This window comes from Xenopus laevis, chromosome 4S (assembly GCF_017654675.1).
Source record: "Xenopus laevis strain J_2021 chromosome 4S, Xenopus_laevis_v10.1, whole genome shotgun sequence".
NCBI classification, from domain to species: Eukaryota; Metazoa; Chordata; class Amphibia; order Anura; family Pipidae; genus Xenopus; species Xenopus laevis.
The window spans coordinates 41,480,342-41,504,401 of NC_054378.1; the positions used below are offsets into that span (position 1 = coordinate 41,480,342).

Here is a 24,060-nt window from a genome sequence, read left to right on the forward strand (position 1 = left end):
GCTACCTGCCCCAAGGTACCTTTCCCTTTTGATTTGCAAGCCACACCCACGTGGCAAGTACATGAGCAAGACCTGTCCTCACTAGAGTTGCCACCTTTTCAATTGGGGGAAACCGTGCTGGGGGTGGAGTCAGTGATGTCAGGGCAGAGCTAGTAATGTTGGGGGCAGGGCTGATGACATCAGGGATGGGGCTAATGACTGATGTCATTATCTTCAATGCCCTGTCTGGATTTCTTAATTTCACCCGGACAGCCTTTCCATAAACCGGGCTGTCTGGCTGAAATCCGGACAGATAGCAACCCTAGTCCTCACACTGGGGACAAACAAGGATTTTCACAGGCACTCAGCAGCTAAACTGGACACAGGGTAACCTCTCCATTTAGACTGAAAACTCAAAGCTATTCAGCGGAGTACACACCTACAGTCTCTCTGAAGGGAGAATGCAGAATGATTTAGTCTCCCAACACTTGAAGAGCACACCCGAACCTTCAGCCTGCGACCTGAATCGCAATCCACATATTTACCCACTTGGATTCGCTCCCTGACCCTGCCTGCAACTGCCTTATCTGCAACCTGCCTACCACCATTAAACAAGTGTTGCCGCAAACCAGAAGTGACATCATCAGAAATCGGGGAATCTGGGACTTTTTGCCCAAAACCCAACCACTTTGCGAGTATTCCACTGGTACCCAACCCAGTGTAGGACACTATTCTACCCCTGGGTTGTAATTTACCATTTATATCTATTTTCCTGATAGTGGTCAGTGTTCAAATCTCTTTTTACTTCGATAAAACTTCCAATAATTGATTGGGTCTTCCATCACTAAAGATGTTGTTTTGATCATATCTTTGTGTATTTTAAAACACATGGTTTAAGAAACTGGACACGCACAGCCTGGGCATTGTGAAAACAAATAACTAATGAAGAATACTGATTGTCTGACTTAAAGGAGAACTAAAATCCCCCAGTAACAAAAGCCCTCCTTAACTGACTGCCATCGGCCCGACCCTCTCCCTTCCATGTGCTGTGCATTAGTCAAAAAGAAGGGTTCGCTGTATGTAAAACTGCTTTTCAAATTTAAAATAACTTTTCCGTAATGTGAAATCTAATGATGATAATATATTTTATAGGTGGACCATTGTAGCCAGAATTGTTTGTGATCAACTCCCTTACTGCCTCTATCTCTGCATCATGCAGGTATATAGACTTTGTATATTGTAACCAATGGCATATCATTAACTGGCAGACTTTGTACAACATTAAAAAAATCAGTGGTATCTTTCAGATTACTACTAATAGAGGTTATATATGGTTGTAATAGAATGTCCAAATATTGTGCAACTTTTTATTAAGTGACCTGTTAGATGATAAAATAGGTCTCTCCAAATTCTTATGCATCTTTACTAGTGTGAATATAACTGGGACCATGGGATTATCTGAAACAGCCGCTCACCCATTGCCATGAAAAGACAAACAAGAGACAGGGTTTCATTGTATACACACTTTGTATTTATAAACAGCATTTAACTTATACATCTGCGTTTTCCTCTTGCAGTCCCCAAGGTCTTTAGTGTAACAGAGGAAGCAGAGTCACGGTCCTGACCTGTTCAGAACCCAGTATAACACATAACCATTTGGTCAGCTAGAAATGTTAAAATGCAGCACCATGGAACACCATGAACTATTACCTGCATCACCAGGAATCAGACAGCAGTAACTGCCCACTGTTCTGAACTCACATAACTACACAATACAATCCCTGAATTACTGCAGTTAGTGCACAAAGCACTAAATGAAGGATTTTTTTCCAGAAACAATAGTGAGGCACTGCTGGCAAGATCACTGATGGGCACAAAGGGAGGAACAAAAGGTTGTCCCTTTAATGGCCATAGCCCTTTAAAAAGGGAAGGCAGTGTGCTTCAGGCCTGATTGCAGCTGAAAGATTAAGAGGTATTTTCCTGTCGCTTGAGTTCCTGCCCATTCTCCCTCTCTTGGTTCCACTCTTTTAGACCCTCAGGGAGAGAGGTGTCCTCCTCAAAGCCTCCAGTACCCTCTACAAACTCTTCATATGATGATTTTTCAGGAAAAGGTCTTGCACCCAGTAGCTCAATCATGTCTGATTTCTCCAGGACTTCTTTTTCCAGCAAGCGCTGTGCCACCTGTAAGATATCAAAGATACAGTAAGTATAAGAAGTAGTAAAAGATACTACTAGTACATAGTAGTTTACAGTAATGCAGATACACAATAAGATATTGTTAGCTTAATAAGGTTTCCACATATTTCATGTTGAAGAAGAAGTCCAAATTATTTTAAACTTGGTTTTATTAGCATATGGCAGGTGGAGAACTCCACTTAAAAAAGAAGGAAAGCTACTTCGGTAGTTTATTGCCAATATATTAGCCACAATAATGCAAGCTATATCTTTTTATTTATTTTGAAGAATGATTTACTATACTTGAGTAAACAGCTCTAGATGCTCTCTCTGTTTGTTTAGGATAGCAGCCGCCATATTCGCTTGGTGTGATGTAACTTCCTGCCTGAGTCTCTCCCTGCTGACTGATAACTCTGGGCTCAGAGTAGGAGAGGGGGGGGGGGGCTAACTGAGCATGCTCAAGCCCCAGCCCTGGAGGTTTAAGATGAAAACAGGAAGTCTAATACAGAAACCCCCATGTACACAAAAGAAGGAAAGAAATGTGGGGTTTCTTTTGACAGAGGACTCAGAGCAGCATTACTTTGAAGGTTTACTGGTGTTTTTATATAGACCTTTCTGATAAAACTTACTTAGTTTTAACCTTTCCTTCTCCTTTAAGTGTATATAAATATATGTTTTGTTTAAACATACTGATAGAGAGGACTTCTTCAGTGCCTGTGCTGCCCAGCTCCTAATGTTCAGGCAGGGTTCATAAATTGAATTGATCAGTCTGGGCTTCTTCAGCGAGGCTAAGCAGAAAATATGATGGAGCAGAAGCTCCTTACACTAGGCAAACAAAAACTGCTGAAATGAGCTTACAAGCTCAGAGGTTGTGGGAATGAAATGATCAGGAATTAGCGGGACCTATGTAGTTTTATTACAGACTAAGTGTTCGTTTAGTGATAATGAATAATGTTCTGACATTCTCAGTCCTTCATAGCTCACTGTTTAGCTTACCTTCTCTACTTGGTCTTTGCAACTTGTAAGAAGCTCCAGTGTTCTTTCATAGGCAGTATTGATAAGGTTTCTGGCTTCCTGATCAATCAGCTCTGCAGTTGCCTCACTATAAGGTTTCTCTGCAAGCATTTCTCCCTGACGTGGAAGGTCAAAGGACACTTGGCCCAGCTTTTCGCTCATACCAAACTGCACAATCTAGAGAAAATAAACAGTACATAAGATGCAGGCGATAGTTCCTTCACTAGGAAAACTCCAGCTAAACAACGGGACAATGCTAGAATAAATATTGAGTACTAATGACCTCCGTAAATAGTAATCATTTAAATACACAAACTATAGAGTGCTGCATAAACAGATATAACTAGGCGTAATACAGTATACACTTGTACATTACACGTATGCCTACTTTACAAGATTAAGATTCCATACCTGGGCATAAGCACTCTGTGTGACCTTTTTTAAATCATCCTGTGCCCCAGTGGTAATACGACCAAAGAACAGGTGTTCTGATACACGTCCCCCTAGCGTCATGCACATGCGGTCAAACAACTGTTCTCGTGTATAAAGGTACTGCTCCTTTGGCAAATACTGGGCATACCCTAAGCCCTTCCCTCGAGGAATTATGGACACCTAGAAAAAGAGCAAATTAAGAAGTAAAATAGAAAAGGATTATGGGATTGTTGTACACGACCCTGTTATTGTAATGCATAGATGCATCTGGTACAGAAGTTAACATCAACAGAACACATTTTTTAAGGAACCTAGCTGTGAGTGATCTCAACTTGATATCTAACACATGGGGTATTCAGGACTGATTCACAATTCCTAACTGGTAGTCCAAGGGAATGAACTTTCAATACAGAGGTTATTTCTGTGTTGTAGACAAAAGAGAAAGAATGGAGTATAGTTAAGATGGCCACAGACGTGCAGGTTTTCTTCTTTGTGCGATGAAAGCTTGTATGTTTCAGTCTACCATTAACCATTTAGATTATAATAAGTACCAGAATGCTCGGAACCTGCTATTTTTGGGATAACGGATCTTTCCGTAATTTGGATCTTCATATTTTAAGTCTACTAGAAAATCATTAAAAAAGAAACATTAAATAAACTTTTATGTACCCGTAAGCCACATTCAAATGTGAAAAGAGTTGGGGAGCAACACAGGCATGCAAAAAGTTCCTAGGGGTGCCAAATAAGGGCTATGAATGGATATTTGGTAGCCCCACATGGACTGGCAGCTTACAGGAGGCTGTGCTTGGCTGTAAACCTGTTTTTTATGCAACCAAAACTTGCTTCCAAGACAGGAATTGGAAAAATAAGCACCTGCTTTGAGACCAATGGGAGCAACATCCATGGGGTTGGAGAGCAACATGTTGCTCCCATGACACTTGTTGGGGACCACTGCTATAAGGATTAATTATATCTTGGTTTGGATCAAATACAAAATACTGTTTTTATTACTAGGTTTTATTTTTACGTTTACAAATTATTAGATTATAATTTAGGCGATGGGAGACAGCCTTTCTGTAATTCTGAGCTTTCTGGATAACACATCCCATTACTGTGGTATAATTAAACCTTAGTGCCCCAAAACTGTATATGCTGACTTCCTATATACTTTATTCTAACAGAGTACTATACCCTAAATTGTTCAGATCTAGCTATCTTATGCCTCTCAGAGAGGCACAGGGAGATCATGCTTATGCTCTATTTTAACAACAATTGGCTGGTATATAATGCCACTATTAAACACATCTGATTTTATGTTTACTGTAATACCTTGAGCAGAGGGTCAGCATGCTGCAGGAACCATCCAGCAACAGCATGTCCAGCTTCGTGATAAGCCACTGTCCTCTTCTCTTCAGGTTGTAGGACCTGAGTCTTTTTCTCTAGGCCTGTGAAAAGGTATTAATCACTATCTGAACACTATAAAAATGTAAAACCCTTATTTGGCTACAGCCATAGATAGCACTAGATCTCAAGTTTACACACTGTTTGAAAAGCCTAAAAAAAAACGACATATGCTTTATTATGTTCTGTCTGCAACAATCGTGGGAGATTTACCAAAGGAGGTTTCATGCAATTATTTACAATTTGTGTGTTCCACACTTACCTCCAATAACACGTTCAATGGCTTGTTCAAAGTGCTTTTCCACCACATAATCTTTCAGGTATCGTGCAGCAATCAAGGCAGCCTCGTTGCAAACATTGGCAATATCAGCACCTAAATTGTGTGGCAAAAGTGGAAAGCAGCAACGTGACTAACAAGTTGTAAGAAACAGCACTAGATTCTACAGGCTCATGGAGCAGATGTTCAACACATTACCAGTAAATCCAGGAGTCAAAGCTGCCAGTTTACGGGACAATGCCTCCTTACTGAGACTCTCGGACAACTTTATGGGACGTAGGTGAACTTTAAATATGGAAGCTCTCCCTTTGATATCCGGGGGGCCTGATATTAGAAAAATATGGATAACACTATCAGAAAAAGTTTACATTTTTTAAAATAAAAGTAGTGGACATTAAAAGGGTTACTTTTGCTGTGGCATTGCTCAATAACATATAACATCACAGGAATAAAAAAATTAACCTCTGTGAACCCACACATTACATAGTTTTGTTGTTCTAGCAGGACATTGTTAGGTTAATGCAAGACAGGGCCGATTCTTGTCCTGTATTCAGCCCCTATGCTAGAATCAGCCTTTCCCTGTTCCTGTCCCAAAGCCAGAGTGTCAGCTCAGGTGCTAGCACACAAAGCAGATTTAAAGGTAAAGAGTGATACCAGAGTAGGGGCCAGTGTCAGACTGGCCCGGCGGGACACCGGGAAAATACCCGGTGGGCCCCGACCCTAGTGGGCCCCCGCCGGGCCAGACCCCCTCCCCCAAACAGTTTTTTTAATAAAAAAATAACAATATTTTTTTTTCGGCGCGCCTAGCGCCGTCTGCGCATGCGCGCCGTTTGCGCATGCGTGCCGAGCGGCGCTTCACTTCAAGTAGGTAGCGGGGGCCCTGCACAGGAGTCCCGGTGGGCCCCGGGCCCCCTTGTCCGCCCCTGGTAGGGGCTGATTCTCGGACTGCATTAACCTTATCTGGTTAAAAAAAAAAAGCAGCAGAAACCGCAAAATACAAGGATTTTTTACTTACTGAAAAATCCTTTTCTAGACGGCCTGGGGTTACGTATCCACCTCCGGAGGCAGGACAGAAGAAGAAGAAGAATCTCGGCTCCCCCCCTTGATATAAGCTGCTTGCTCCTCCTGTTCCCCTCAGTTTGTGTATGTCAGCTTGGTTAGTAGGAGAAGAGAGAGTAGAGTAGAGAGGAGCGACAAGAGATTCCTACAACTTAACATTCAATAACATTTAATAACATCCAACGATAACTGAACTTAAAGGGTGGGGCTTACTGCACTGACAATCCAGGCCATCTAGAAAAGGATTTTTCGGTAAGTAAAAAAATCCTTGTTTCTCTAGACCGGTCCTTCAGTGCAGACACCATGGGACGTTCAAAAGCTGTCCCACTTCTAGGGCTGGGTTCAGATTAGAATTAGTGGTGCCCAACTGCAGCCTGAAGCACTTTTCTACCAAAAGCTGCAGGTGCTGAATGGAACACATGTAATTTGTAAAATTTAGCAAAAGTAGACAATGAGGCCCAAGTGGCCGCTTTACAGATTTGTTCTGGGGTAGCTAAATTTTGTAGAGCCCAAGAGGTACTTAGTGCTCTGGTGGAATGTGCCCTGACCTTGAAGGGTCGGGTCTTCTTACTGAGATCATAAGCACAATTTATAGTGTCAACGAGCCATCTAGCTATGGTACGTTTAGATGCAGGAGACCCTTTATTAACACCATAAGTGACTAAAATGGCATCAGTCTTTCGAAAGGACTTGGATCTGTCAAGATAGTATCGTACTGCTCTGTCCACATCTAGTTTGTGTAATGATTTCTCCTTGGCATTAGACGGCTTTGGGCATAAGGAACGAAGATTGATCTCTTCATTGATATGAAAAGCCGAGACAACTTTGGGTGTAAAGGATGGAATTGTCCTGAAAACCGCCCTATCCTGGTGTAATATCAGCCATGGTTCTTTATGGGATAAGGCCCCTAAGTCCGAAACTCATTTAGCTGAGGTAATAGCCAAGAGAAAAGTCATCTTCCAGGTGAGGAACTTCAGTGCACATGACACTAAAGGTTCACAGGGAGGTTCTCGTAGAACGTTCAGCATTGTAGTGAGATCCCAGGAAGGTGTAGGGTCTCTGTAAGGTGGTCTGACTTTACCTACGCCCTGCACAAATTGCATAATATTTGGTTCCCGTTACCACGGATGCTGAAGCAACATTGAGTTGAGATCTGACCCTTCAATGTGGACTTCAACAGCCCTAAGTGGAACTCTTGAGTGAGAAATTCAACAACCGTTTGCGTTGTTGCTCGCTTCCATGGTATAGTCATGGACTCGCAATAGTCGCTCTCCATGTCCTATAATATACTTTATAGTGGATGGCTTTCTGGCATGCATTAAAATGTCGGTGGCCCTGGCTGAAAAACCTTTTGACTGCCAGATCTCAGCTTCAACAACCAGCCTGTTAAATGGAGCCTTTGTAGATTGTCGTGCTTTATTGGACCCTGAGTAAGTCCAGACGAAGCGGCAGACAACACGGTGAAGCTGCCGACATGTTGATGATTTCCGAGTACCATGCTCTCCTCCACCAATCTGGAGCAATGAGGATGGTTGTTGTCCCCTCCTGCCACACCTTGCGTATGACACGTGGTATAATTGCGAGGGGTGGGAAAGCATAGACCTTGTTGAAAGTCCAAGGTATGACTAAGGCATCCACATACGGGTCCTGTGACCTGGTGCAGTATGTAGGTACCTTGCAATTGTGTCTTGACGCTAGTATATCTACATCTGGAAACCCCCATTTGGACACCAGCTGTTGGAATATCTGTGGATGAAGTGACCATTCTCCTGGATCGATCTGTTGACGACTGAGATAATCTGCTTCCCAGTTCAGTACGCCTGGAATAAACACCGCTGATATGGCTGGAACATGGAGTTCTGCCCAACTGAGTATCTGAGCTACTTCTCGCATAGCTCGGTTGCTGCGTGTTCCCCCTTGTTTGTTTATGTAAGCCACTGCTGTGGCATTGTCTGACTGTATGTGGAGTGGTTGATTTGACAACTCTCTTGACCAATGCAGGATCGCATTTCGTATTGCTCTGATCTCCAGCACATTTATAGGTATTCAAGACTCCTCTGGCGACCAGATTTTGTGGCACGTGTGGGGTGGCCATGTTGCCCCCCACCCCGTGAGACTGGCGTCAGTGGTGACTACCGTCCATTGATGGAGAGTCCATGACTTGCCCTGTGCTAGGTTGTGTGGAAACGACCACCGATGGAGCGAATCCTTGACTAGTCTGCTGAGTGGCATCTGTTGGGATAGGTTGAAATGGTTCTTGTTCCAACAGTGTAGAAAATGGTTTTGGAACCGTCACATGTGGAAACGGCCGTATGGTAGTGCTTCGAAGGCCATGTAGCCTAGAAGTTGCAAGCACTTCTCCACTGATATCATGGTTTGGAGGCGGACATGTTGTGCCGATTGTGTCAGTGTCTGAATCTTTTCCATTGTCAAGGCAATGGTTTGTAAGGATGAGTCAAAAAACATTCCTAAGAATTGGATTTGTTGTGTCAGAATGAGCTGACTCTTGTTGTGATTCACAATCCAAACGAATTGTGTCAATGTTGTGACAAAGGTCTGGGTGTCCGTGAGACACTGTTCGTAAGATGGAGATCTGATGAGCAGGTAGTCCAGATACGGAGTGATGGAGATCCCTAGACATCTGAGGTGAGCAATAAGAGGCCTGAGTATTTTTGTGAACACCCTGGGCGCAGTGCAAAGGCCGAAAGGGAGCGCTCTGAACTGATAATGATCGTCTAGAATCGTAAACCTCATATATTGTTGGGACTCCTGTCTGATAGGGACATGTAAGTAGGCATCCGGATGATCCACCTTGTCATGTAGCACCCGTGTCATTGACATTAGTACTGATTGATTCCATGCGGAATTTTTGTGTGGACACAAAGAGATTGAGGGACTTTAAAGTTGAGTACTGGTCGGAAAGACCCGTCCTTCTTTGAAACTAGGAATAGATTCAAATAGAATCCTCTGTAATGCTCTGAGGGGGGAACAATTGTAATTACATTGTTGTTGAGTAGGTCTGAAACTATGTTTAGTAGAGCTTTAGTAGCGCTTTAGTTGAGCATTTTAACGTGCAAGGTAGGTTGTCGAACGGAACTCGGTATCCCTCTTTGATGATGGATATTACCCAATTGTCCTAAATGTGGTTGCGCCACAGTGGAAAGAAGTCTTGAAGCCGTCCCTCTACCTTTCCTGCACCTGATCCATGGAAATCAGGAAGAGTTAGGCTTTAAGGGCCCTGGTTTCCTGGCCTGTCGTGTTTGATTGGACCCCGCTGGTCTGCCCCTCTTGGCCTCTCCAGCTGAATGTGGATTCCGAAATATGGAACTCCGGAAGTTACAAAAGGAGCGTCCTCTTGCACCCCATGACCTGTTGTATGGTCTGTGTGGTTGATCCGTTCTGGGTTTCTTTCCAGATAGTAGTAAAGTGCTTTTGCCACCGGTGACCTTGTGATCATTTGCTTGAGGTCAGGACCAAAAAGTGAGTCCCCAGTAAACTTTAGGTTAAGCAATTTGTTTTTTTTTGAGGCTGTGTCCCCTGACCAATGCCGCAGCCAACAGTGCTCTCCTCGCAACAACTGTGTCAATACCAGTTTTGGTCGCCAATCTGACTGGTCCATGGCTGAGTCCGAGAGGAAATCCAATGCAGAACTAAGCCTTTGTAGTTCCTCCTGTAAGTCCTCAGGGGAGGGAGGATTTTTTAAAAGTTCTTGGCACCAGAATCTAGCCGTACATGCTAGGCCTGGGGATGCCACAGCAGGTCTAAGAATAGCGGTGGCATGAGTATAGCCCCGCCTTAAAGAGATTTCCATCTTTTTGTCCATTGGCTCCCTGATAGCAGCCTCCTCTGTCGGTAGTGTTGTGTTCTTTGAGTGGTCGAGCTATTGCGGATTCCACTTTAGTAGCCTTGTCCCAAAGTTTTTGCTGCTCCTCTGGAATAGGATAGGTGCTAAGGAAGCGTTGAGTTAGTGCTAGGCGATGATATGGTTTACACCATTCATTTTCTATTATTTGAGAAACAGATTTAAATATGGGAAAAACTCAGGACTTCCGTGGTTGAACTCCTAGGACTTTATCAGCCTTTGAAGTGGCTGCTGTCTCGTCTTTGATTTCTAGCGTAGCTAGCATTTCACGTAAGAGGCGTTTTGCTGTGTCTGGCCCTGCAAGAGAAAGATACTGTTGCTCTCTGAGTTATCAGAGGAATTTTCACTAGCTGATAATTCTCCTGGTTCTGGATCACTATCTTGGTCGCTAGTGTGATTTGAGTCAGAAGAATTTGCATCTAAGCTCATCTGAGCCCTCCGCTTTTTAGTATGACGGAGTGGTTGCCTCATGAAGGATTGAATTGTGGATTTGATCCATTCAAATAACTCCTCCATCTGAGGAGGTTTTGCTGAAGTGGAAGGACCTTGTGCCTCAACATTCTGAGGACTACTATTAGATTGTTATAAATGTGGTGGATGTGGTGACAACGTTGGTGCAGAATCCGGTGGATCTGCACAATCTAAGCAAATGTCTTGTTCCCCTTTACACAAAGTATGTTAGCAAGTCTTGCATTTTTTAAATTGGTTGTGAGACTTTTTGCCTGTTGCCTTCCTTGTCTTGGGAGTATTGATAATGGTGGTCATATCCCTCCTAAGATCTTCCAGCTCTAGCTGTGGATCCATAGTGGAGTATCAGTATAGCAGAAACAAAACCACCTTCAGTAACCGGAACTGTACTGTCTAGGTACCCCATTATCTGCGTGTTAGATGCCCTGTAGGCCTTGTTAATTAGTGGGGACCTGGCTGCTATTAATACTATGCCAGTTCTGAGGATGGCATGATAAGGTGCCCCTTGCCCTGCAGGCATTAATGGGTTAATAATGCCCAACTGTTTCAATATGCTGTATAGGTATTCATATGATAATGCTATAGTACCCCCCAGAGCCTATCTGCCGTGTAGGCATTTGTCTGGCAGTCTTGATGGGGATTAAGCAAGTCATGAGCCTAAAGGCTGTGCTTGCCCTTGCGCTGACTAGCGCATATAATTACCATGCTGTGGTTAGTGCCTGTTACCTGAAAAGCCCTGCGACACAGAGTGTGCTGTAGCCGGGTCGCTGCATGCTGATCGCAGCGACCAGATGTACGTGGCATGTTGGATACGCTTGCACGTTGCACCTCACTTTGGCGCCTTTGCAACAACCCGGAAGCGCACGCATACCTGAAGGGCTGCTGATAATGCGCTCACCTCACACTCCGGATTGACACAAGACCGTTCTCTGTGAGAATGTATGCTGTGTGAAGCAGCTGCCCTTCCTCTATTAATGCCACCAATCCTGAGGATGGTCTGAGGCAGTTTGAGGGATGGAAGGGGCTGCCATGTCCTGAGCTAGGATGCCCTCCTGCTCATTCGATTGATCTTCTTTCTAGAAGCAATGCTAAAGTAGGATAAAAAATAAAGAACTTAAGAAAAAAAAAAAAATAATAATATAATAAATACTGTCCTAACCGCTTGCAGGACAGAAGAAAAAAACTGAGGGGAACAGGAGGAACAAGCAGCTTATATCAAGGGGGAGGAGCCAATATTCTTCTTCTGTCCTGCCTCCGGAGGTGGATACTTAACCCCATGGTGTCTGCACTGACAGGAAGGGCCGCTGAAGAGAAAAGTGATTTACATCCAAAAAGACTAATATCTGTTCTCTTTGGTGCATCAAATATACACTTTAGGGAAGGCACTCATCACAAGACATCTAAATTTCTTTGCAGGGTTTTCTGTGGTTATGGCACGACTGTAGCTCTTGCTAAAAATGGCTGCAGCTGCATTCCACTAGACACACTGAGGTAGTCATACACAGGCTGATAAAAGCTACTGATTATGTCCTGGACTGAGTTCACACCTCACGTGGGCACCTCATGTGGGAATATCAGTGAAAAATCAGTTTGTTTGGTGATAAGTCGAGCAATCTTTACATGTATGACCATCTTTTGTAAGAGGAACCTACAAGGTACTGGATTACTGACATCAAGCAATTGAACATCATCTTATATCTGAATAGGTGGCATAATCTACCAATGGCAGCCTTCCAGTGATATTAACGTTCATTTTATGGGAACTGCCTACTCTGACCTCATCTTGACTACAGTAAATGAACAAAGCTATTGTTTTGCACCAATCCTATTCATTTAATTATTTATATTTTTTCTTTAAACTTGGGATGAGGGAAAGATAGACTATAAACTGTAAATGATTTTTACCTATATAAATCTGACGATCAAATCGACCAGGTCTCATCAGGGCTGGGTCCAAGATGTCCGGACGATTTGTGCCAGCAAGAATCACAACATTTGTGCTGGAGTTAAAGCCTAACCAACAAAAGAAAAATTATTATGAACCAGACCATGTTTACATTCAGTTTCTGCTTACATAGTTAAGGAATAGATAATTCAGTGCAGTCATAACTTGCCAGTTTCATCATATAGTTAACAGACTGGATAAGACATGACAAGTTTGGAAACAAGTTCTTGCCAGTGGCATTTTACCAGGACAGTTAATTCCCAGCTTTAGTAAATTTATTGAAGAAGCATTTCCAGACATCAGGCAAAAGTTTTACACTTGATTCCTTCAAGAAAACAATAATGATAATACTGCTTACCAACTATGTACTGAATTAACCAGAACACATTAATGATACCCACAAGTTATCATATACACACCTTTACTGGGAAAAAGTGCAAATTCATCAATAAAGAACAGAGCAGTGTAACATATAAAATATTTATATATTGCAGTTCATTCCCAAACGTCTTTATCTCCTTTCTCTTGCTACACGAGAAAGAGTAAACAGACTAAAGCCTCACTGGATATACAGTATGTCAATCTATTTGTTAAAGTGAACAATAAATAATCTCCATAAAAAAGACATTGTTCTGATTCTTTAGTAGGTGAAGTACTTTTTCTGACTGCACAAAATCACAAAGGAGCCAAAGCACCAGAACTATAATTAATATTGTAAAGGTGACTATACATGGGCAGATCCACTCGACCAATTCGGTCCTCAATCCAACAGGATTTTAAAACTTTACCCATAAACATCTTGCCCCATACACTGCCCAATAAGCTGCCGACTTGGTCTGGGCACCCATTATGTCTTAGCCAGCAGACATCTCTTACCATCCATTTCCACCAAGAGTTGGTTAAGGGTATTTTCTTGCTCACTCTGGCCACCAAAATTTCCTCTTCCCCGTTTTCTCCCGACTGCATCAATTTCATCAATAAACAAGATGCAAGGAGCATTTTTCCTAGCCATTGCAAACATGTCCCGTACCTGCATTAAGTCCAAGGTAACAAATGTAATAATCCACTCCTGAGTGAGTGCATAATATGAAAATATTAGAAATGTGTGCTTCCCATGTTGCTCTTACCCTTGCTGGACCAACTCCAACAAACATCTCCAAGAACTCGGATCCATTGACAGTAATGAATGGGACATTGGCTTCTCCAGCTGTAGCCTTTGCAAGAAGAGTCTTCCCAGTACCTGGAGGACCTGTAAGCATTGCTCCCTAGAGAGATAATAGCAAGTTAATTTATGTTAGATATTATTGGTATTGACACGTTTTTAAATTGCCAACATATTTCACAGCCCTAAACAATAGATGGGTGCATACACCAAACACACAGATCACATACAAACACTGAATGACATTACAGAAATATAAAAAGAAAGAGGAACAGCTGAATTTTCCACTTAAAATTGTGCTGCTACCACAGCAACTTGAATCTAGTTACAACCAAAATATACCCCCCGATTCTTTAGTTCTCACCCTGGGGATCTTGGCCCCTAAATCCAGGTACTGCTTAGGATTTTTGAGGAAATTCACAAATTCCATGATCTCAAGCTTTGCTTCTTCACAACCAGCCACATCCTTGAACTTTACATCAATGTTTCCTTTCAACATTTTTGCAGTCGTCTCTCCAACACCAAACAATCCCCCACCTCTGCCTCCGCGGCCAGGTCCCATAGCACCTCTGCGCAGACTAAAGAGTAGGAAGCCTACCAGCAGAAGCGTTGGTATCAAGCTGATTAGGAAGGATCTGCAGAAAGCAGTCAGACACAAAAATACAACCCAATTATATATCATATTAAACAGAACATTATCAGGAACCTTTTCTTAGTTAATGAAAAAATCGCTCGTTAGTCAATATAACTCCAGCATCCACTGAAGATCACAGAGATAAACTGTAAATTCTGGAGAACAGAGATCGTCTATGTTGATTCCTAGATCTAAGATTTGATAGAGAGATTTTTGTACTTACCGTTAAATCTTTTTCTCTTGTCCTATATTGGGGGACACAGGCACCATGGGGATGAAGATCCTGCAGCTGGAGACTGGACACTAAACAGTTAAACTTTTGACTCCTCCTCCTGCTCTGGGCTTCATCCCCTGCCTCCTCCTACAATCTCCAGTTTCGACCGAAGAAAACAGAAGAAGAGTACCTCAACCCCCTAAACAGAATACATATATAATGGATATATATATAAAAACATGAACCGTAGTACAACTGGACTCCAACAGGAGCTGAAAAATCAGTGTCTATCAGGGAGGGAAGGCCTGTGTCCCCCAATATAGGACAAGAGAAAAAGATTTAACGCTAAGTACAAAAATCTCTCTTTCTCTTGCCTAAATTGGGGGACACAGGCACCATGGGGACGTCCCAAAGCAACCATGAGGGTGGGACACTGAACCCCCGTTAGGTGTTCAACCAAGAACAGTCTGTAACACCTTCCTCCCGAAGACCGCTTCGGCTGAGGCCTGTGTGTGAAGCCTGTAGAATCGCGTGAAAGTGTGAAGGGATGCCCAGGTGGCCGCTCTGCAAACTTGTTCTGCCGATGCCTGATGTCGAATCGCCCAAGACGTGCTGATCGAACGAGTAGAATGTGCCTTCACTTTGAGCGGTGGCTGTTTCCCTCTAACTGCACATGCTCTATGGATGGTGGCTCGAATCCACTTAGCCAATGTGGCCTTGGCCGCCTTTGTGCCGCATCTTGGCCCGTGTGGGATAATAAACATTGCATCTGTCTTCCTCGCATCTTTAGTAGCTTCCAGATATGACGTGATAGCTCGGACCACATCTAAGTTGTGCAGTTTACACTCAGCGGGATTCTTGGGTTCCGGACACAAGGAAGGAACCACCAAGTCTTGGTTAAGCTGAAAGTCCGAAACAACCTTTGACAGAAAGTCCGGAATAGGTCTAAGGACCACCTTGTCGGCATGTATGATGGTGAAGGGCGATCTGCACGACAGTGCAGCAAGTTCGGAAACCCTCCTAGCAGAAATGATGGCTAAGAGGAACACCACCTTTTCAGTAAGTGTAGACAGAGGAATGTTGTCGATTGGTTCGTAGAGATCCTCCTGTAGGACAGAAAGAACCAGGTTAAGGTCCCATGGTGGTACAGGAAAATGATAAGGAGGATTCAGCCGAGTTGCTCCCTGAATGAAAGTTCTGATATTACTCCTCATGGCTAGCTTTTCCTGGAGGAGAATGGACAATGCCGATATATGGACCTTCAATGAACTAACGGCCAAACCTTTTGACAATCCATCCTGTAAGAAGGATAAAATGTCTCTCTCTTTTGCTCTCTGAGGATCCCTACCGCGATGTTCGCACCAGGAGATGAAAGTCTTCCAAAACCTGTGATATATTTTGGCTGAGACGGGTTTTCGAGCCCGAAGCATGGTAGGCAAGGCTGCCAAAGGAGCTCCCGCTCGTTTTAGCACTAGGGCTTCAAGAGCCACGCCGTTAAAGCCCACTGATGAGAATTCGGTTGAGAGATAGGGCCCTGAGTGTGCAGATCCTCTCGATGGGGAAGGTGGAATGGAGCGTCCGCTGCTAACGCCACTATGTCTGCAAACCAAGCTCTCCTGGGCCAGTATGGTGCCACCAAGATCGTTGGGATGCCTTCTCTTTTGACCTTCTTGACGACCTTTGGTAGAAGCGCCAGAGGAGGGAAGATGTAGGCCATGGAGAACTGCCACGGAATCACCAGAGCGTCCACTGCGTGTGCTAGTGGATCTAGACTTCTTGCCACGAAGGTTGGAACCTTTCGGTTGTTCTGGGACGCCATCAGATCGATGTCGGGTAGGCCCCACTTTTCCACGAGAAGACGAAAGACCTCCTGGTGCAGACTCCACTCTCCCTGATCTAGGGTTTCCCTGCTCAGGTAGTCCTCTATCCAGTTGTCTACCCCTGGTATGTGGACCGCCGATATTGCCGGAACATGAGTCTCTGCCCACCTTAGGATTCCGTTTGCCTCTCGAAAGGCTGCTTGGCTTCTGGTGCCTCCCTGGTGGTTGATGTACGCTACGGCTGTAATGTTGTCAGACTGAATCTGAACAGCTTGGCCCTGGAGCAGGGATGTCAGGCGCTCGAGGGAATAACGGATCGCCCTCAGTTCCAGGAGATTGATAGGCATTTGTCTCTCCTCCCGATCCCAGATTCCCTGGATCGTAGTTTGTCCTAGTACACCTCCCCACCCCCTCAGGCTGGCGTCTGTTGTGAGGAACAACCAGTGGTGGGGAGGGAAGGTTCTTCCTGTGGTGGTGCGGAGAGGTTGGAGCCACCAGTGGAGGGATAGTCTCACGTGTTGCTGGAGGACTATCGGGCGATCTAGATCGTGCCGATCCTTGCGTTGTTGAGCCAGTATGGCATGCTGGAGAGGTCTGGTATGAAATTGGGCATAGCGAATTGCTGGGAAGGATGCCACCATCGTCCCGAGAGTTTGCATGGCCATGCGGAGGGGTACAGTAGAGGTACTCATGAGGCTTCTCACCCTGTGCTGTAGGGTGATGGATTTGTCCTGCGGGAGAAAGGCCTTCCCGTTCCTGGAGTCCAGTATGAGTCCCAGGTATTCCATTGTCTGCATTGGAGAGAGATTGGACTTCTTGAAGTTGATCATCCACCCCAAGTCGGTGAGTGTCTAAATGACTAATGTTGTATGGTGTTGCGCAATAGTTTTGGATGGGCCCTTGACGAGAAGATCGTCCAAATAAGGGATGATGGGTATCCCCTGGAGCCTTAACTCCTCCAATGCTGCCGCCATAACCTTGGTGAATGTGCGTGGGGCTGATGACAGCCCGAAGGGGAGTGCTATGAACTGCCAATGTTGACGAAAAATCTGAGGAACCGATGGTGAGCCGGGTGAATGGGTATGTGGAGGTAGGCGTCTTTGATGTCGATGACAGACATGAACTCGCCTTCTTCCATGGAAGCCAAAATCGACTGAATGGATTCCATCTTGAAATGGCACTTTTTTACGAAGGGATTGAGATCTTTGAGGTCTAGAACTGGTCTCAGCGACCCATCCTTTTTGGGTACCATAAAGAGGTTGGAATAGTATCCTCTTCCTCTGTCTGCTTTTGGTACTGGTTGGATTGTACCTGCCTTGGCGAGGTCCTGGATGACCTTGAGAAACATGGCTCTGTTGTGGTTGTGATGAGTGAGACGTGAGATGAAGAATCTGTGGGGTGGAGGTTGGGTAAAGTCGATCAAAAGTCCTTGTGAGACAACCCGAAGGACCCATTGGTCCCGTACTTTTTGTTGCCACACCTCCCGAAAGGACTTGAGTCTGCCTCCTAGCGGAGTCCCCTCGGGGGTGGGCACCCCTCCATGCATGAGGTAGAGAAATAATGGAGATTACTTGCCTGAGAACAGTGTGGTGAGAACACACGTGTGTGCGTTTCTAAGAGCGTGAGGATTGTGACGCTGCACCTACGCTGGAGACCGTGTGGAAGGGAGCAGCAGAGGAGGCAGAAGTGAAGAGGGCGACACTGAGGTACTCCTCCCAGGGTCTTCCGTTGGAGCGCGGGATAACTAAACCGCTCTGCGTAGGGAGAAGGGCAGGGCGGAAGCGGAAGTGCGTCTCAGCGTGAAGCGAATGGAACCGGCGACAAGAGAGAGAAGGCGGAAGTGCCTGCGCAGAGCACGACGGAGGGTAGGGAGAGGCCTGGCTGGGGAAACGGAACGCAGAGGGAAGATGGGCCAGAGGGAAGGCTGGGATGCAGCCATAACAAGAAGGGGGGTTGGATAAGGTGAAACATACTCACGATTGATGCCAGCTAGTTCAAGCCCATCAGATAGATCTCCCTACACAAACAAATAAAAATATATATGGGAACCACATATATCAGTATCTGTATCAGAGGATACACTCAGGGTGAGTGTATGGCGCTGCTGCAGACCTCCGAAGAGCGGGAAGCAGCGCAGGGAGATAGGAGCAAGCCTGCAGACCTCCATAGAGCGGGAAGGCTGTAGGGCATAGGTATATAAGTAAAAGCTGGAGAGGCTCCTGAATGTATCAATGGCCCCATAGTGTGGCGTGATCATAACCTGGAGCATGGATCAGTTGCTCCAGCCACAAAAATCTGTGTCTTCTCCTTCTGAGGGCACTAAACGAAACTGGAGATTGTAGGAGGAGGCAGGGGATGAAGCCCAGAGCAGGAGGAGGAGTCAAAAGTTTAACTGTTTAGTGTCCAGTCTCCAGCTGCAGGATCTTCATCCCCATGGTGCCTGTGTCCCCCAATTTAGGCAAGAGAAATTCTAGTTACTAGAAAGAGTTCTTATATTGTCCTGGACTAAGATTTCTCCAACTTTAATAAGGGTTTATTGTATGACTTAAGGACTCCTGTCTAGTGGATAAAGGGATTTTGGGGGAAGTGTTGCTAGTGCAAAAGAAAGCCTTCCTTTTTTATCCACAATTGGACCTGTAAATCCATTACAAATGAATCCTTTTCAGGGAATGAGTTGTGAACTCCCCATTAGTGATGAGCGGGTTGAGAAAACCTCGACCAGCACCCAACCCTTACCCGATTTTCCCCTTCTATTTATAGACCTATGCCGCCTTGCCAATGACATCACAAAAGGGACATGATAGGTGCACACCTATAAAAGCGGAAGGGTAAGGTCACAGGCAAGGAGAGCAGGCAGAAGAGCTCAAATCGAACCTTCCCGTGACTCGCAAAAGGTGCGCTGGGGTCCCGGGCCAGCCCTCACATCCCTACTCCACATCCTGGACTCAATAACAAAATCCCCTCTACTAAGTGCATAAATAGCCTATAGGCAGGGAATACCAGGTCTGTATGATTTTCCCAGACAGACAGGGGTCCGGGTAAGCTTAGTTACTAATAATTACATTTATTACAGAAAATTACAGCTTTGGGTTAGCTGCCATGTTTAACAGACCTAGCCATACAACAATATTACTAGGAAGGCTTTTACTTACCCATCACTCTCAGAGGAGTAAATGACAGACGCACGGTTGGCTGCTTCTATCCCCAGCTCATCTTGTGCATTCTCCAGGTTGCGCTCAAAGCTGTCTACGCTGCCGATGTTAAACCACACATATTTCTATAAACGACATTAACAGTTATATGTACACTTATTACATTAGCTTCTTTTATGCAATAAAGAGAATAAATGCATGAAAATAAATTTAAAAAATAGCTGGGTATGGTCTGGGATCTGAAAAGTTTAATCAATAATGCTAAAAGAAAAATGTATCCACAAACAATGGGTGAGTATATGAACGTATAGACATATACAGTTGATTGCAAAATAATCGCTCTGCAATTAACTTAATAAAATCAACAACCAAGGTCTTCTCTAAGCAACGGAGCGATCTGAATATATGAAATTAATTAATGCCTACAAAGCAGGGGAAAGCTACGAAAAGATTGCAAAACTCATCCAGCTAACAATTTCCAGTGTCCATAATTTCACCAGGAAAGTAATTTGTAAGAAACTGTGATAGTCAAGGCAAGATCTGGATGACCAAGAAAACTATTAGCTGCCCATTTGCTGGCCAGAAGGGCAAAGACAAACCTGCAGGAATGTTTGCCTTATACAGGGTGGTGCTTCACAAACATGATCTGCATGGAAAAGTCATCAGAGGAAGCCTACAGAAATGATCTGCACGGAAGAGTGGGCAAAAACCCCTCCAACAAGAACTGGAAGAATATGATCAGGATACAAAGACATTTACAAGCTATGATATTTGCCAAAAGGAGTGTTACTAAATAGCAGCTTACTTGGGTGTCCACACTGAACAAATGACACAATTCTATATTTTTTATTCCTGTGTTCTAAAGTTTGCGAAATAAAATGCAACTTTGCATTACCAGTTGATATTTTCTTAGTTGTTTCTACTTTTCATTTACAAAATTAACCGAATATGTAGTCTGGCAACGGATGATATATATAAAGGTCCCATATATATATTAACCATAAAGAGGATCACTGCATCAGAGGCCACCCCTTCTACTTTTCTCCTTGGTCTGCTTGGGGGACACAGGGACTATGGGGTATAGCTTGCACCACTAGGAGGCAGGACACAACAAAAAAGAAAACATTAACTAATCCCTCCTCCTCCTGCTATTCCCCCGGCTCCCAGGCGGAGCCAAGCCAGTTTTCGTTGTGTCCTCAGGAGGTTAGGACATATTCTCCCTTCTGGAGTTAGATTTTGTTTTTTATTTTTCTCTTTATTTTTATTTGTTTATTTTTTAATTATACACAATGAGGCTGGAATGGGCATCCACACCGCGTGCTTTGCCTCCATGTCCCCCTCCAACTGGTTGTCTCCGGGGTCTTTTGTGCCCTGGCACTGACCACCCAGACTCAAGCTTCCCCCCCTCTTGTTCAAATGGGACTGAACTGTCTGGCCAGCAGACTGCGGTTTACTGATATGGCAGGTAAGCACACTTATGTCCTTCCTGCCTGTATCCGCTTATTATTGTACCCACTAGCCAATGTTTTTTCTAGTGTGTCTGTGTGTGTGCAATAACTTTCATTTGAATCAACGTAGGTGGTTCTTCACAGTGAGGTCAGTGAGGTTGTGGAATGCACTGCCAGGTTATGGCTGATTCTGTTAATGCCTTTAAGAGCTTAGATGATTTCTTGGACAAGCACACTGTAATATACAAAGCTATTGTAATACTAAAATCTACAATTAGTATAGATATTGGTAAGTTCCGTTTTATGGGAGTGTATGGATGGTCGGTAACTATGGTGAAAATACATGTATATCTTTCATAGGCCAGGCTAATGAAAACATCTAGGGGCAGATTCATTAAGGGTCGAATTTCGAAGTTAAAAATACTTCGAAATTCGACCCTCGAATTGAAATCCTTCGACTTCGAATATCGAAGTCGAAGGATTTAGCGTTAATCCTGCGATCGATCGATCGATTCGAATCGAACGATTCGAAGGATTTTAATCCAACGATCGAAGGAAAATCCTTCGATCAAAAAATCACAGGCAAGCCTATGGGGACCTTCCCCATAGGCTAACATTGACTTCGGTAGGTTTTACCTGCCGAAGTAAAGGGTTTAAGTTTTTTTTAAAGGGGAAGTACTTCGACTATCGAATGGTCGAATAGTCGAACGATTTTTCGTTCGATTTCGTTCGAATTCGAACGAATTTAACCAATTCGATGGTCGAAGTACCAAAAAAATACTTCGAAATTCGAATTTTTTTCATTCGAATCCTTCACTCGAGCTTCATGAATCGGCCCCCTAGTGTTACCCATGGGTCAGAAGAGTAATACACGAATAATACATTTGAAGTCTTCCATTCAAAGCAGAGCAATTTCTAGAAAGCAGCCTGTTTAGCTTAAAAAGTAGACCTCACACCTCGGAGGTGGATCCTGCTGTAGGGATCACTCGCACAAACTGCTTGTTCACAACCTCAAGGCGATCAACCTTCAAAAGAGAAAGGAGAGAGTAAGATTCATATAGAACTTCTATACGCACACAAAAAAAGAGATCTATTTTTTTCTCCTTTAGTTATTTAGTGAATCTTTTAACTATATATCTGGCAAGAGTGGAAGATTCATTTCTACTTCAGTTTTTGGCACTCAAATAGTTGTCTCTCTTAATCCAAACTTTTCTAATGCATCTATGCACAACATGTACCCAGGTAAAAAAAAAATTACTTTTGTACTTTAAATCCTTTTCTCTTGTCCTACATTGGGGAACACAGGCACCATGGGGATGAAGATCCTGTTGCTTGGAGAAAGGGCACTAAAAGGTTAAAGTGGCTCCTCCTCCTCCGGGCTTCATCCCCGCCTACCTTCTCAATCCTCATTTTTTTTAACCGAAGAAGAGATGACGAGCCCTACCAATTGCCCATGTGAAGAGAAGGAGCACCATCCCAATGCAAGCTAAGCACGGTATGAACCACCTGCTGTTTGAGTTTGATGATATTTGAACAATAACATTTATATAATATATTAACTGATCAACGTTAACTTGAACTAATACAGGGAGGGAAGGCCTGTGTCCACCCAATGTAGGACAAGAGAAAAGGATTTAACGGTAAGTACAAAAATCTATTTTTCTCTTGCCTTGATTGGGGGCACAGGCACCATGGGGACGTCCCAAAGCTACCCATGAGAGCGAGACTTTTTACCCCTAGTGTTCAGGGAATAACCGCCTGCAACACTTTCCTCCCGAAGCTCGCGCCTTGTAGAATTTGGAAAAGGTGTGTGTGGATGACCACACTGCAGCCCTACAGACCTGTTCTGCTGAAGCCTGGTGGCAAACCGCCCAAGAAGTGCTGAACGAACGAGTAGAATGAGCTGAACCTGAAGGGGTGGGCCTTACCTCGTACCTCATAGGCCTCAAGATTGCTGACCTAATCCATCTTGCAATGGTGGCGCTAGATGCCTTAAAGCTTTTCCGTGGTCCTTTTGGTAAGACAAAGCGGTTGTCCACCTTCCTTCTGCTCTTGGTAGCCCTGGTGTATGTTCTGAGAAAACCAACCACATCTAGGTTGTGTAACTTCTGTTCCAACTTTTGTCTTTGGTTCAGGACAAAATGAAGGAACCGCCAGGTCCTGGTTAAGATGGAATTCGGACACCAGTTTAGGAAGAAAATCCAGGGTAGGTCTCAACATCGGCTTGTCTTTGTGAAAAATCAAAAATGGTGGACGACAGGATAGAGCTGCTAGTTTTGAAACTCGTCTAGCGGATGTGATGGCTGATAGAAAAACTACCTTAAGAGTCAGCAGAGGCAATGGAATTGAATCCAATGGATTGAACTCAATGCTCCCTGGAGGAAGGTCTTGGTGTTGGGCAGCATTGCAAGCTGCTGCTGAAAAAGGATAGATAAGGCTGATACCTGAACCTTCAGTGAGCTGAGCGCCAGCCCTTAGTCTAAACCCTCCTGAAGGAATAAAGTCTTTGGCTTTAGATTAACACCAGGATATGAATGTCCTCCAAACCCTGTAGTTGATGCGTGCCGAGACGGGCTTTCTGGCCCTTAGTAAGGTCGGTATGGCCTTTTTTGGAACTCCTGATCTGGCTAGTATTAGGGCTTCCAGTGCCATGCCGTTAAGGCCAGCCGTGGTGAACTCAGGTGAAGGATCAGTCCCTGAGATAACAGATCCCTTCTGTCTGGAAGGTGGAATGTGCGTCCACTGATAAACTTATGAGCTCTGCAAACCAAGTGCGGCGTGGCCAGTAGGGTGCCACTAGAATTGTTTCTACCCTTCTTGTCTTATCTTCTGGATTACCCTTGGCAGATGTGCCAGCGGTGGGAAGACATATGCTAGGTGAAATTGCCACGGAACCACCAGTGTGACGTTGCTAGGGCCAACGGGTCGTTGCTTCTTGCGATGAACCTCGGAAGCTTGTTGTTGAACCTGGATGCCATTAAAAGTCTACTTCCGGAGTGCCCCAACTTGCCAGAATCA

The 24,060-nt window shown here is 44.3% G+C and overlaps 1 protein-coding gene across 4 annotated transcripts in view; it reads right to left on the reverse strand.

The window, feature by feature from the left end:
- Positions 1-1,487: 1,487 nt before the first annotated feature.
- afg3l1p.S overlaps positions 1,488-24,060 on the reverse strand; it is a 35,499-nt gene continuing 12,926 nt past the window's right edge. For all 4 annotated transcript variants that reach the window (XM_041561156.1, XM_018260534.2, XM_018260533.2 and 1 more), the window contains 12 exons: positions 21,999-22,067; positions 19,595-19,719; positions 14,139-14,409; positions 13,740-13,877; positions 13,489-13,642; positions 12,573-12,680; positions 5,477-5,602; positions 5,264-5,374; positions 4,930-5,045; positions 3,580-3,780; positions 3,151-3,345; positions 1,488-2,160 (listed from right to left, as the gene is read on the reverse strand). In XM_041561156.1, the coding sequence (XP_041417090.1) occupies positions 1,945-2,160; positions 3,151-3,345; positions 3,580-3,780; positions 4,930-5,045; positions 5,264-5,374; positions 5,477-5,602; positions 12,573-12,680; positions 13,489-13,642; positions 13,740-13,877; positions 14,139-14,409; positions 19,595-19,719; positions 21,999-22,067 (1,830 nt within the window). In that variant the 3' untranslated portion in view covers positions 1,488-1,944. The remainder of the gene's footprint in view (positions 2,161-3,150; positions 3,346-3,579; positions 3,781-4,929; positions 5,046-5,263; positions 5,375-5,476; positions 5,603-12,572; positions 12,681-13,488; positions 13,643-13,739; positions 13,878-14,138; positions 14,410-19,594; positions 19,720-21,998; positions 22,068-24,060) is intronic.